The sequence below is a fragment of the Carassius carassius genome, chromosome 30 (genome assembly GCF_963082965.1).
Source record: "Carassius carassius chromosome 30, fCarCar2.1, whole genome shotgun sequence".
Taxonomy (NCBI): domain Eukaryota; kingdom Metazoa; phylum Chordata; class Actinopteri; order Cypriniformes; family Cyprinidae; genus Carassius; species Carassius carassius.
In genome coordinates, this window is record NC_081784.1 from 9,691,734 (window position 1) to 9,704,373 (window position 12,640).

Sequence of the window (12,640 nt, forward strand, 5' to 3'; positions counted from 1 at the left end):
AATAAATATATGAAGGTAGCACCAAGGGTCTGGCAAATTTTAAAGAACTTTTATATTTTGGACAGGTGGAAGTTAGTTGATAGGTAGTAAGTATATATATATGCAGGGATTATGCCCTTCTGTTGACTTTGCATGTTTGCATACAAACCATTGTGGATTGCACATAAGATGTATGTATATTTACAGCTTATTTTCATTAACAGCAATATGAGCAGTGTTTTTGTAGCAGTTTGTGACACTCTGATGATTCATTATCTCAGTGAATCTTGGGTAAACATATCACAAAACTAAAAAGATCCATTGGGAATTAACTGGTATTTTTAATAAGAGTGCAAAAAAAAAAACATTTGCTGATGCTTGGTAGAAATGGATAAGAAATGTTTTGTGCTGCATGCAATAATTAAACTTTGCTTGAACATATTTATGCAGAAATGTGATAAATCTATGAGTGGACAAATGTTGTCTTTTTCTTTTCAAACGCATGAAATCCCAAAGGTTTATCGCTACTGTAAATTATTCGCAGATGTATTCATATTTTTTTTTTAACTTTTTTGGATTTGTGTATTGTATTGAAAATGTGACAAGTCTGTGTTTCAAGAGGCAAGATACAGTAGGTTTTAGCAAAACCAACAACTGAGTTTAAATGGGATAAAATGAGAAGTTCTTTTTCATGTTCAATGCAAACAGTGTAGACCATAAGTTTATACGCTTTGACCTGATTTGTGTTGCTTATTTGGCCTATGAATGTGAAACTCTATGCTTAGTCTGATCTATGCACTGCAGATGCACCCTGCATGATTTTGTACAAAAAATATAGAATTTTTGCAATAAAAAAGCAGCATGGTGCCAATCATAACAATGTTGATTTTTTTTTCTTTATTGTTATCCAGTAGTGTAAGGGATTAGATTAGTCATTTCCTTCAATACAACTTTATATACAATTATTTAATGTTATAAAATCTCTTTCTTTGCACATATGTAAATATATAATATGGTAACAAAGTTAATTTCACATTTTAAACACTTTCAAAAAATGAAACTTATTCCATACAGAATACAAAAATATATATATACTTTATTTGAACAGTTACAACAAAACAACTGTACATATTCCGTGCCTGGCCTTTCTTTAGCTTACACTGTGTGTGCACAATGTTTTCATCATTCCCTCCAGAATCTTCACCTGCTTCAGCTGAGCTTCTAAATCCTGCTTCAGCTTGAAAGTGGAGAAAGAAAATTCACAACGTTCAACCCAAATGAGTTGAGCAGCCTATAATATAATTTAATAGAATATAATGTTGATCCTCTTCTGTAAAACAAACATTATATAGGCATAAATACTCACCTCTTTAATATCTTTGTCCATGAGTCTGTATTTGAAGTTGACTGTGGAGGCTTTGACACATTTGCCACTTCTTAGCATGTAGCTAAAATGTAAAACAAACATTTGTCAAAAAAAAAAAAATAGACTTAATGGGATTCTCCACCTCAAAATTAACATTTTGTCATTAATCACTTACCCCTATATAAGCTTTGTTTGTCTTCGGAACACAATTTAAGTTTTTTTTGGATGAAAACCAGGAGGCTTGTGACAGTCCCATAAACTGCCAAGTAATTAACACTGCCAAAGTCCAGAAAAGTATGAAAGATATCGTCAGAATAGTCCATCTGCCATCAGTGATTCAACCGTTATGTTATGAAGCGACAAGAATACTGTTTGTATGTGAAGAAAACAAAATGACTTTATTCAACATTATTTATTCAACAACATTCTCCTCTTTGTCTCAAACTGCCTATGCTCTTCTTTGTCAATTTGAGTGATGTGGAGAGATGGTTGCCAAAGACATTGTTGATGCAATTGTTGTTTGTGTATGCTTTTCATACTTTTCTGGACTTTGACAGTCTAACTTACTTGGGACTCTAGAAGGACAGTCATAAAACTCCTGGTTTTCATCCAAAATATCTTAAATTGTGTTCCAAAGACGATCAAAGCTTTTACGTGTTAGGAACGACATGGGGGTAAGTGATTAATGATAAAATTGTCATTTTGGGGTGGAGTATCCTTTTAAAAATCCATCATAAAAGCTATGTTAAATGAATGGTTCACCAAAAAATACAAATTTACATTTAAAAAAAAAGGCCATCCAGAGTGTAGAGGAATTTGTTTCTTCATCAGAACAGACTTTGACTAATTTAGCATCACATCACTTGCTCATCATTAGTGAATGGATGCCATCAGATCGAGAGTCCAAATTGCTGATAAACATCTCAGTAAACCACAAGTAATCCAGACGACTCCAGACACATAAACGCGAATCTTTTCTCTTCACAAGACATTAATTGATGGACTTGAGTAATATGAATATTGTGATGTTTTTATCTGCCATTTGGACCCTCATTGTGACTGCACCCATAATGTAATACTACATTTCTCCAAATGTGTACTTGAGAGGAAACAAACATCTACATATTGGATGGCCTGAGGGTAATTTTTAGCAAATTTTCATTTTGGGTAAACGGTTCCTTTAAAGAAATGCACTTCTTTTAGTGTGGACATTATTATTTCAGACTTCACCCACCAGTTTATCAGATCTTTTTGTAAACAGAAGAGATTTCTTAAAGCAGACAGGTGTCCTGGGGTTGAGTGAAGAACCAGGCCAACAGCACCTTGGCAACCAGCACAGTTAAGGACTTGGTAGGTGCTACAGAGAGAGAAATCACAAGATGATGGGACATCCAGCACATGGTGGACATGAACTGCAGTAATTTAAATCAACAGACAGCAATACTTACGAGAAAGCCAGATGACCAGTCAAACTCATCTCCAGCTTTTTATTCACCCTCACATCCTCAGTAACTTCTGCAAAGGTAAAGTTTCAAATGGAGCGGTTATAACATCAGTCACACGTGTTTGGTGCCTTTTTCAAGAAGTTTTCATGACTGCATCCATATCTGCACAATTTTGAGTCTGTATACTTTCAAAAGTATCCCCAAACCAACTTACTCAGACAAATAATATTCTGAAGGCTCTGGACTTCCCCACAGATGCCGAGCGAATCTCCAAGCACTGTGTTGCATGTCATGCATTGCAGGACGCTGCAATTCCTATAGTCTACCACACAGATTTCTCCGTCCTTTACTGCTCTTAGCTGATCTGCAATTGAACTAGTCTGTGTCGAGTCACACGGACTGATATCATAAGAGCTTTCGTGAAAACTTAGAGTGCTGTCCGACATTATTAAATACGGAAGATCTGTCGTTCCTGCTCACACGAGTTTAGTAGCTCGAACTTTAGGCGGCGTGTCGCCCTAAACCGCTCACTCATAACCCGCCTTTGTCGAACCCTTTAAGCCAATCAAAACCAACGAGACATAAACGCTACTTCTTATTGGATGTAGTGCATCGTCGTCATAGGCTTCTCAACCAATCGTCAAACGGTAATTGCTGTTTTTGAAACACGTTAATTTTCAAACGGCAATCCCACCTAAACAAACCGGGTCGTAGATCTGTTTCGTTCATCGTCAATTTTAACATTACCGTTATATATAACTTACATATTTTTTTTTACATTGAGTTTATCCACAATATGGATTTGGATTCGCTTAAATATGCGGAATTACAGCGCCTCGCGAAAGAGGCTGGACTGAAAGCAAATATGAAGGTAAATCGCGTTTACTACGGTTAAACTGATGCGGTAGTGCTGCTTGCCTGCAGCCAGTCCATGTGTAACGTTACTAAACGACCCGTATTGTGTAAACTGCATGAGTAAAAGTAGATTTATCACGTATATATTTAAACGGACGCTGTACTGAGTAAACTATGGTCACTTCGTAAGGTTTTGGGTTACATTGTTGAGGTTTTTTGCGCTAAATCACAACCCTTTCATTTAATTTGTTGCTTTTTTTGTTTTCTGGTTTTATTAAATACTCAGTTTTAACTTGTTTCTAGGCTGAAAAGCTGTTGAAAGCTTTAAAAGAACACTTTTCGCAACAGCAGACATCAGAGAACGTGAGTTTTTTTTTTTTTTTGCATTGTCAGAATAGTCTTTATGAAATTAGAATAATTGTTGTAACAGAATTACATTGCGTTGTTTGCAGGGAAATGATGCAGCCACCGCGGACGCGCACGATGCTGTTTCAGCCGTGGACGAGCAGGGCGCGCACACTGTAACCTTTGTGACCGAGCGCCGAGGAAAACGCCGCACCGCCAAGAGAAAGCTCAGTGACTCCACACCTGTCACTGCTCAGGTATTCATGAGCATATGTACATTTTAATTTTCATCTTTTAGATATGCATATTATATACACATCTTGGGTTTTGTAATACATTTTTTAATATCTAAATTTAGACTAAAGAAAAGACGGCAAAAGAGGACAGCCGAAGGGGATCCAAGAGGAGGAAAGTGTCCTCAGCTGAGGACACACAAACTCCAGTTCCACCTGAAACTTCGACCAAAGAAAATCCTGTGGAGAAAGGTCTAGAATCTGGGGAAACCAATCCAGACTCTAAAGATGCTCCTGTAGAGCCAAGTGTTGCAGGTTAAAACCGCCTTGATTTTAAGTTGTTCATGTAGATGTTATTAATTAACCTTATAATTAAGATCTAGTAGGTGAGAGAGATTAATAGTGTGTTTGGTGTTTACTATTAAAATCTATATCTTGCAGGTGTGGGGAGAAAAACCGCTGGTAAAATCCCCCGTCTTGAGGGTCTGATGAAGAGAAATGCTTCGCTGCGGCCGACAACTCCTAGTAATAAGATCCTTCCTACTTTATGCACTAAAATGAAATGTATTTTCCAGTTCCTGTACTATTCAAAAGACAGTTTCTTGGTCTTGTTTAGTTCGCTGTTTCACTTGAGCTTATTTAACATATGTAACCAAATATTTTGACCTCTGACCTTGAGTAATGTGTTTGCAAATCACTCTTCCCCAGACTTCAAGAAACTCCATGAGGCTCATTTCAAAAAGATGGAGTCCATCGATTCTTACGTCCAAAGGAAGAATAAACAAATGGAGGTGTTAAGGAATTCTGTCAAGGAGCTGAAGGTAAAAATCAGAGTGAAACCCTGGCCTGGCAAATAATAATAACCAGTGTTATTGTCCTTAAGGAATGGTTGACCATTCCATTAAAATAACATATTTTGAACAATGTTGGTAACCAAAAAATTTTAGTTCCCATTGACTTCCAATGTATGTAAAAAAATAAATAAATAGTAATAATGGAACAATATTTTCAAGTTCTACAGAAGAAAATATGTTTGAAATGACATGAGGATGAGCAAATATGACAAATATTTACATCTTAAGATGGACAATCACTTTAATTAAACTATTTAAACTTTTTTGTTAATTGCAGTAAAGCAAAATATAAATATTAGATGAAAACTTAAACTAAAATTAATATAAATGTTGCCTTGGCAATAAACTGAAAAAAGTTATGATTAAAATTACAAACTGGAAATATATATATATAACTGACACATACACACAAAAAAATGTATAAAAGTTAATTGAAAATATTATATATATTAAAAAATAATAATCTACGGTAAAACTGGTTTGAACCGTGAAGTTTGAGTTCCAAATGTTTTTTTAAGTGGTTTATTTATTTCTGTAATTTCAGACTCTGTCAGAAAAGACGTTGATGAAATCGGCTGAAACAAAGACTCAAATGGTAAGTTACCAAACAGCTTGAATATCAGCTGTACTATCAGTCTGTGTGTCTTCATGATTCACTGTGAATTCACATACACCATATAAAATGTATATGTCAAATAGTGACCTCTTTATAAAACTGGAAAAAAAAAGTTTTATCTTTTTAAATGAGAATAGTGTATATTAAAGACTTTGCCCTGAGGTATAAGCAAACTTTGGTATTTTCCCTTTAGAAGGTGCCTGCTAGCCGAGTGTCTCTCTTCAGTCCTGGAGTGCAAGAGAAAAAAACATTGGCAGAAAAACCCAGGCTCACTCAGCAAACTGCCAGCAAGTCTGCTTTTAAGGACAGCGCCACCTTCAGGCCAACTGTCCTCACCACTAATAAAATCAATGTTCGGTAAATATTTCAGTGGGCTCTAATTCACTTACATTTATAATGCTTTTAGTATTGAAATTGATGTGCTAAAGCCAAGCATTATGGTGTTTGAATAGAAAATAATAATTATGTAACATTCTACAGCTGTACTTTGTTGACTTTACTTAACTGCTGCGTTTCCATCTCTAGGTTCTCACAGACCACTCACGATAACGAATACAAGCGTTCATTTGTAAAGACTCCAGCTCGTATGTCTCCTCTCATCCCTCTTACTTCCACTCCAGGGAGGAAATCTGCTGTTCATAACAAACCTGAACTTAATAGAAGTGTTGGTGCCATTAATACACCTGGTAAGAGGAATGCCATTACACTGTGCTAGTCATTTATCCCCCCAAAATTATGAAGCATTTGTTTATTTTTGTTTTTGAAGGAGTTACTCCATTTGTTTTTAATGGGAACAACAGTGAGTCAGTCACCCCTAATATGAGCAAGAAGAGCGCATTTGATCTTAAGGCCAGTCTCTCTCGTCCACTCTCCTACAAACCGCACAAAGGTATGTCCACATTCAGACAAAAATATGAATTAAATGCCCAGAACTAACATGTCAGGCAGTGCTTCCTTGAATTGAATTGTAGCTGCTTGCTATTCATTGTCGTCTTTTATCTCTGTAGGAAAACTGAAGCCCTTTGGAGCTCCACAGGAGAACACAGCACTTAATAAATCTCAGACTGTTCCTTCACACCAGAAAAACTATAAACAGCACCAGGTTCAAACCAGGTGAGGGCCTTATTTTAGTTGTGCATTGATTGTTCACTGCTGTTAAAAAGGTTGGGGTTAATATATATGTGTTTGTGTGTGTGTGTGTGTGTGTGTGTGTGTATATATATATATTTATTGATTTATTTTTGACTGTATTTTGGTCAAATAAATGCAACTTTGGTGAGCATAAGAGATTTAAAGAACATTTAAATAAAAATCTTAACAACCTCAAACTTTTAAATTGTAAGTGAACATTTGAATTTATTGTGTCTCATTGTCTTAAATGAAACTTGTACACATTGAATATTTTTGTTCCTTTTAACTTTCAGAGAGGAGCGACGTGCCAAGCACACAGAAGACCGGAAAACGAAGAAAGAGATGATGTTGGGTTCCAGACGAGGTCTGGTCATGGCCTAACTCCAGTGTTTTTACTGTTTTGTTATCTTAGACACTCACTTTACATGTTTAGCTTTCGTCTTTTGTTTTATTCAAAACGTTAGTACATTTTTTCCTTTTCTCTAAATGCTTGTTTTTTTTTTGCTTAGTTAAAATGAGGTGAGGTCATCCAACAAAAAAATACATTTTTTTTTTCTTACCAATTTATAAATATAGATTTTATACGTTTTAAATTGTTTTTGATTTATGTGTGAAAAAGTTTTTTCCATTTATATTTAGTATTTGTACTGTGCTTCAATTTATTGTAAACCAAGACGAAAACAGTAAAGTCACTCAAAACATTGGTCACACAAAATGTTTATTTGAACTTGAGTGATATTCATAAATGATACTTAGTCTTAAATGTCATTTTGTGTGTGTGTGTGTGTGTGTGTGTGTGTGTGTGTGTGTGTGTGTGTGTATATATATATGTATAACATTTTTGCCTTTAGAAAATACGTCCAATTAAGTTTTTATAAATAAAGCTGTGTCTGTCTGTTTTTTTACAATTGGTGAATGTTGTTTAATCCAACTAGACCTCTGGGTTTCTCTTGTAAAGCTCATATGCAAACTCCTCTGTGTGGGCAAGGTCATTGCACAGACCAATGAAGTCAATCTCAAGCTGAAATGGGCCGTCTGCCTTATCCCCCAATGTAAAACCAATACTCTTTACCTAAGGGCACACACAAGTTTTGATTTAAGAGTCTGAGGTATGTTATGATGAATTTCCATCACAATGCTCTCATATATGTATCATCAGAGAAAAGATAATAAACATTAAATGCTCATATAAATTTCTGAGGACATGAAAGCTGTGCTGACCTTATCTAACCAGAGGACATGCTGGTCATCCTGTATTCTTCCTCGGCTGGAAAGGAAAAACTTGGAGAATGGAATCTGTAAAAGTGTTTTACAGTTAACATAAGAAGTTTGGACAACATGGTAACGCTGTTCAAATGTTTTTTTTGTTTTTTATAAATTCAAATTAATGAAAATTTAGAATAACAATTGATTTGAAACCGTAATTCTCAGTGTCTCTGTGCTAAATAATTAAATACATTGCTTTCTTTGAAAAAACCTAAACTTTTAAATGGTAGTTTGAAACTGATTAATTGGGATGCACTTTCAAATGAAGTGTTGATGTTCAGTTTCTTAAGACCTGCCTTGACATCCTGCCAGTAGGGCCCCCCTCTAGTGTAGAGGAAGTAACTGTAGATGTCATCTCGCTGATGGGAAAAGAAGGTCTCAGCAGACACATTTACCATCCACGGTCTTCCATCTCCCCGGATACGCATATGTAACGTGTTGAAACTTGACCAGTCATACTGCTTTTTTCTGTCAAATGAGGCCTGCAACCGAAAATAATTCTTTTAAAGGCCAAATTGCATGTTATTGCTTCATTACTGCTCACTTTAAATGCATGTAAATTGATGCAAACAACCTCTAAAGCTGTGTTTCTCTTTATTGTGTAACATGCAACTCATGAATTATAGTGTCTCAATGTTCTTTCTTATATAATAATATAATAATTTATTGAAAACACCTATAGACTACTAAAAGTTTGACTTTAAGAGTTTTATAAAGATATTATTACAAGGACCAATTAAATTGATCAAATGTGACCGACAATTATGTTACAAAAGTTTCTTTCAAATAACAAATCATCAAAGAACAAAACATTTCGAACAATCAAGGTTTTCACAAAAATACTAAGGAGCACAACTATTTTAAACACTGATAATAATAAGAAATGTTTCTTAATATGTACTAAATCGACATATTAATGATTTCTGAAGGATCATGTGACAATGCAGTAATGGCTACTGAAAATTTAGCTTTTCCATCACAGGAATAAATGACATTAAAATTTATTCAAATAGAAACGTTTATTTTAAATTGTAATAATATTTCTGTTTTTATTTGTTTTTAATCAAAGCCTTAGTGAGGATAACAGATTTTGAATCTTTTGAACTTTTGAATGCTAGTGCAAATCCAAGATTCAGTTTAAACCTTGTTTTTAATGCAATATTTACAGATCGTATGGAGTTTAATAAAGGAAATTTTTATTTTAAATGGAATAAGTCATCATATTACAGTTTAATCTACATTCTTCCATAATATTTACAAATAAATTGGTGGCTATCAATGTCCTATAGAGAGATTAGTCATTAACCCGTGCAGAAATAAGAAAATAGGAATAATTACAGATGACGTCTAAAAGATGAAGAAAAAGGAATTGATTTATAGATCAGATGTTGGATCTCAGCACTGACCAGCGGTTGTTTGGAGCGTATAGTGCAGTATCCACTGTATCGAGTCTCTCCATCACGGGGAGGCGTGGAGCACAAGGTCCCGTACAGCAAACATGTGGTGTTGTTCTTCCCCAGTTTGATGTATGCCTCGCTGCGACCCCCAATCTCCTGATCAGATGACACCACCCACTGATTGAGACTCTCCGGTCCACGGAACTCCCACTGGACACGTGTCTGTTCCAGTATGTGCTCTAGTAATGGCCTTCCTTCAGGTCCAGTCCAGCGCTGGACAAACTCATCCTTCAACAACCCAATGTGCTTCTTGATACCCTCCACACCTTTGGAGAAATCAAATCGTATCTTTTGCCAGGGCCAACGGGTGTCAGGAGGCTGGCCTGGTCTGCGGTAATCACGCTCATTGATGCTCCTGGTGCTCATTATACCTGAGCATCTCAGAGTAGATGGCAATAACAGAGTCTGTTTGTGAATGACACCATGAACTCCAAACAGAGTTTTTAATGTTGTCTTTGACAAAGCCATGTGTTAGTCGTAGCTCTTGCGATCAGATCAGGCATCCAGTAGAATCCTGAAAAAAATGCAACTTTTTTTATTTACCATCATAAATGTTAGTTGAACTTTTGGATTAAATTGAATCCAAATGAAAATGTGACAATGAAGTGACAGGTGGTCCATGTTCATTTAATAATTAGTAGTCTTTTTGGCAAATCATTACACTGCAAGGTGGAATAAGAAATTATTTCTACAAGTATTCAGTTTTGGATTAATAATCCAAAATAGCAAGAATAAATAATTGAAAACATCAGTTGCTCTGTCTGTGGCAGGGGTCTCCTAAACATCCTCATGCAAGGGACTCCCACCCCAAAATTTAAAAGGAAACTAATAGTTTCTAAATGTCTATATAGTCTAAAATAATTAGATAAATAGTACGATATAATCTTAAAAACAACAACACATATTAAAATAAGTTAATAATAAAAATGTATTTAAATGAATTATCAAAATCAATTTAACAGCAGTACTAAAGTTTTAGTAACTTAAACTTAAAAACTAAATATTTTCCAAATAATATTTTAAATTCGTTTATGACATCAATTTAAATCATCATTAAATTATTAATATAAATGTGTTTAAATTAGGTCTTTATAAATTAACATTGGATTCCTTTTATATTTTAGGATTAGTTTCTCCTGCATGAGGTTGATCATACAGGTGCTGGTCATATAATTAGAATATCATCAAAAAGTTTATTTATTTTACTAATTCCATTCAAAAAGTGAAACGTGTATATTATATTCATTCATTATACACAGACTGATATATTTCAAATGTTTATTTCTTTTAATTTTGATTTTTATAACTGACAATTAAGGAAAATCACAAATTCAGTATGGTGACCCATACTCGGAATTCGTGCTCTGCTTTTTAACCCATCCAAAGTGCACCACCCTTGAATTGCAAGTCCTACTGACCTACTCTCTAACCATTAGGCCACGACTTCCAACACGACCAGGTGTTGAAGACCTGGTGCCACACTCTAATCAGCTAATTAACTCAAAACACCTGCAAAGGCCTTTAAATGGTCTCTCAGTGTAGTTCTGTAGGCTACACAATCATGGGGAAGACTGCTGACTTGACAGTTGTCTAAAAGACGACCACTCACACCTTGCACAAGGAGGGCAAGACACAAAAGGTCATTGCAAAAGAGACTGGCTGTTCACAGAGCTCTGTGTCCAAGCACATTAATAGAGAGGTGAAGGGAAGGAAAAGATGTGGTAGAAAAAGGTGTAGAATCAATAGGGATAACCGCACCCTGGAGAGGATTGTGAAACAAAACCCATTAAAAAATGTGGGGGACATTCACAAAGAGTGGACTGCAGCTGGAGTCAGTGCTTCAAGAACCACTACGCACAGACATATGCAAGACATGGGTTTCAGCTGTCGCATTCCTTGTGTCAAGGCACTACTGAACAACAGACAGCGTCAGAAGTGTCTCGCTTTAAAAAGGACTGGACTGCTGCTGAGTGGGCCAAAGTTATGTTCTCGGATTAAAAAGTAAATTTTGCATTTCCTTTGGAAATCAGGGTCCCAGAGTGTGGGGGAAGAGAGGACAGTCACACAATCCATGTTGCTTGAGGTCCAGTGTAAAGTTTCCACAGTCAGTGATGGTTTGTGGTGCCATGTCATCTGCTGGTGTTGGTCCACTGTGTTTTCTGAGGTCCAAGGTCAACACACCCTGCATTGTTGCAGTAATTCAGGCAAAAGGAACCCCAACAAAGTATTGAGTGCTGTAAATGCTCATACTTTTCAGTTGGCCAAAATTTCTAAAAATCCTTTCTTTGTATTGGTCTTAAGTAATATTCTAATTTTCTGAGATACTGAATTTGGGACTGTCCTTAGTTGTCAGCTATAATCATCAAAATGAAAAGAAATAAACATTTGAAATATATAAGTGCATGTAATAAATGAATATAAAATATAAGTTTTACTTTTTGAATTAAATTAGAGAAATAAACTTTTTGATGACATTCTAATTATATGACCAGCACCTATTTGGGGGCATCTACGTTAAAGGATTGAACCCCCTGGTCTAAAGAGCACCACTACGGCACTTAATAAATGTAAAAAGCCCCTGGAAATCTTCCAGTCATCTCTTTTCGTTACAAACACTTACACGATGACTTGAAATAGCAATAGGAATAAATCTTTTGACTTTATATGACATTCAGAAGTCAGCACACACAAGAGCATGTTGTTTCAGTGACAGTTAACGTACAGCGATGTTAAAAAACCGAGTGTAACCACGTTTATCATAGTTAAAAATATATAAATGAAAGAATAAACTAAAAACATAGCTTAAAAGCAATTACGCTTTACTACTCATTTGTGAGAGTCAAAGATGCCATTACGGTCCGTCATATAATCTGACCTTACCTGGAACATGCACATGTGCTTAGGGTCCTACCGACAACAAATATCTGTCGCAGTTAATTGCCGCGCACTTCAAATTTAGCGATTAACAAATATCATTATGATTTTCTCCAATTGGGTGCATAATTTAAAGTATAGTTATGATATACAATACATTTGTTATCCTGTATATGTAGTCGATGTCTATGAGAAACGTGTGCGCATGCGTATTGCGTA

General features: G+C 35.5%; 3 protein-coding genes across 4 annotated transcripts; 1 reads left to right on the forward strand and 2 right to left on the reverse strand.

Annotated features, from left to right (window-relative positions):
- Positions 1–1,058: 1,058 nt before the first annotated feature.
- Positions 1,059–3,328, reverse strand: LOC132110567 (protein Mis18-beta-like). Its single transcript, XM_059517282.1, has 5 exons — positions 3,005–3,328; positions 2,794–2,860; positions 2,580–2,702; positions 1,346–1,427; positions 1,059–1,216 (listed from the first exon to the last, which is right to left on the reverse strand). The coding sequence occupies exons 1-5, from the start codon at positions 3,234–3,236 to the stop codon at positions 1,130–1,132; spliced, it is 591 nt and encodes a 196-aa protein (XP_059373265.1). The 5' UTR covers positions 3,237–3,328; the 3' UTR covers positions 1,059–1,129.
- Positions 3,329–3,453: 125 nt separating this feature from the next.
- Positions 3,454–7,618, forward strand: LOC132110555 (nucleolar and spindle-associated protein 1-like). Of its 2 annotated transcripts, XM_059517265.1 has the most exons (12): positions 3,455–3,661; positions 3,949–4,008; positions 4,098–4,247; positions 4,349–4,538; positions 4,665–4,748; positions 4,932–5,044; positions 5,622–5,672; positions 5,887–6,050; positions 6,219–6,379; positions 6,460–6,582; positions 6,701–6,806; positions 7,118–7,618. In XM_059517265.1, the coding sequence occupies exons 1-12, from the start codon at positions 3,587–3,589 to the stop codon at positions 7,203–7,205; spliced, it is 1,365 nt and encodes a 454-aa protein (XP_059373248.1). In that variant the 5' UTR covers positions 3,455–3,586; the 3' UTR covers positions 7,206–7,618. The 2 variants fall into 2 exon arrangements, with proteins under 2 accessions (XP_059373249.1, XP_059373248.1); XM_059517266.1 differs by lacking the exon at positions 5,622–5,672 and having other exon boundaries at positions 3,454–3,661.
- Positions 7,619–7,747: 129 nt separating this feature from the next.
- LOC132110562 (complex I intermediate-associated protein 30, mitochondrial-like) lies at positions 7,748–12,639 on the reverse strand. Its single transcript, XM_059517272.1, has 5 exons — positions 12,428–12,639; positions 9,497–10,061; positions 8,387–8,572; positions 8,046–8,120; positions 7,748–7,896 (listed from the first exon to the last, which is right to left on the reverse strand). The coding sequence occupies exons 2-5, from the start codon at positions 10,013–10,015 to the stop codon at positions 7,756–7,758; spliced, it is 921 nt and encodes a 306-aa protein (XP_059373255.1). The 5' UTR covers positions 10,016–10,061; positions 12,428–12,639; the 3' UTR covers positions 7,748–7,755.
- Position 12,640: the final 1 nt, after the last annotated feature.

What these genes read in the sequence shown, in the direction of transcription:
- LOC132110567 (XM_059517282.1), bottom strand. Translation starts at nt 3,236, where the DNA reads ATGTCGGACAGCACTCTAAGTTTTCACGAAAGCTCTTATGATATCAGT. An exon ending in TCAGAATATTATTTGTCTGA is followed by an intron (nt 2,861 to 3,004) that starts GTAAGTTGGTTT and finishes TTACCTTTGCAG; the next exon opens with AAGTTACTGAGGATGTGAGG. An exon ending in TGGACAAAGATATTAAAGAG is followed by an intron (nt 1,217 to 1,345) that starts GTGAGTATTTAT and finishes TCCACTTTCAAG; the next exon opens with CTGAAGCAGGATTTAGAAGC.
- LOC132110555 (XM_059517265.1), top strand. Translation starts at nt 3,587, where the DNA reads ATGGATTTGGATTCGCTTAAATATGCGGAATTACAGCGCCTCGCGAAA. An exon ending in CTCCTACAAACCGCACAAAG is followed by an intron (nt 6,583 to 6,700) that starts GTATGTCCACAT and finishes TTATCTCTGTAG; the next exon opens with GAAAACTGAAGCCCTTTGGA. An exon ending in CAGCACCAGGTTCAAACCAG is followed by an intron (nt 6,807 to 7,117) that starts GTGAGGGCCTTA and finishes TTTAACTTTCAG; the next exon opens with AGAGGAGCGACGTGCCAAGC.
- LOC132110562 (XM_059517272.1), bottom strand. Translation starts at nt 10,015, where the DNA reads ATGGCTTTGTCAAAGACAACATTAAAAACTCTGTTTGGAGTTCATGGT. An exon ending in TACGCTCCAAACAACCGCTG is followed by an intron (nt 8,573 to 9,496) that starts GTCAGTGCTGAG and finishes TTTCGGTTGCAG; the next exon opens with GCCTCATTTGACAGAAAAAA. An exon ending in CCTACTGGCAGGATGTCAAG is followed by an intron (nt 8,121 to 8,386) that starts GCAGGTCTTAAG and finishes ACACTTTTACAG; the next exon opens with ATTCCATTCTCCAAGTTTTT.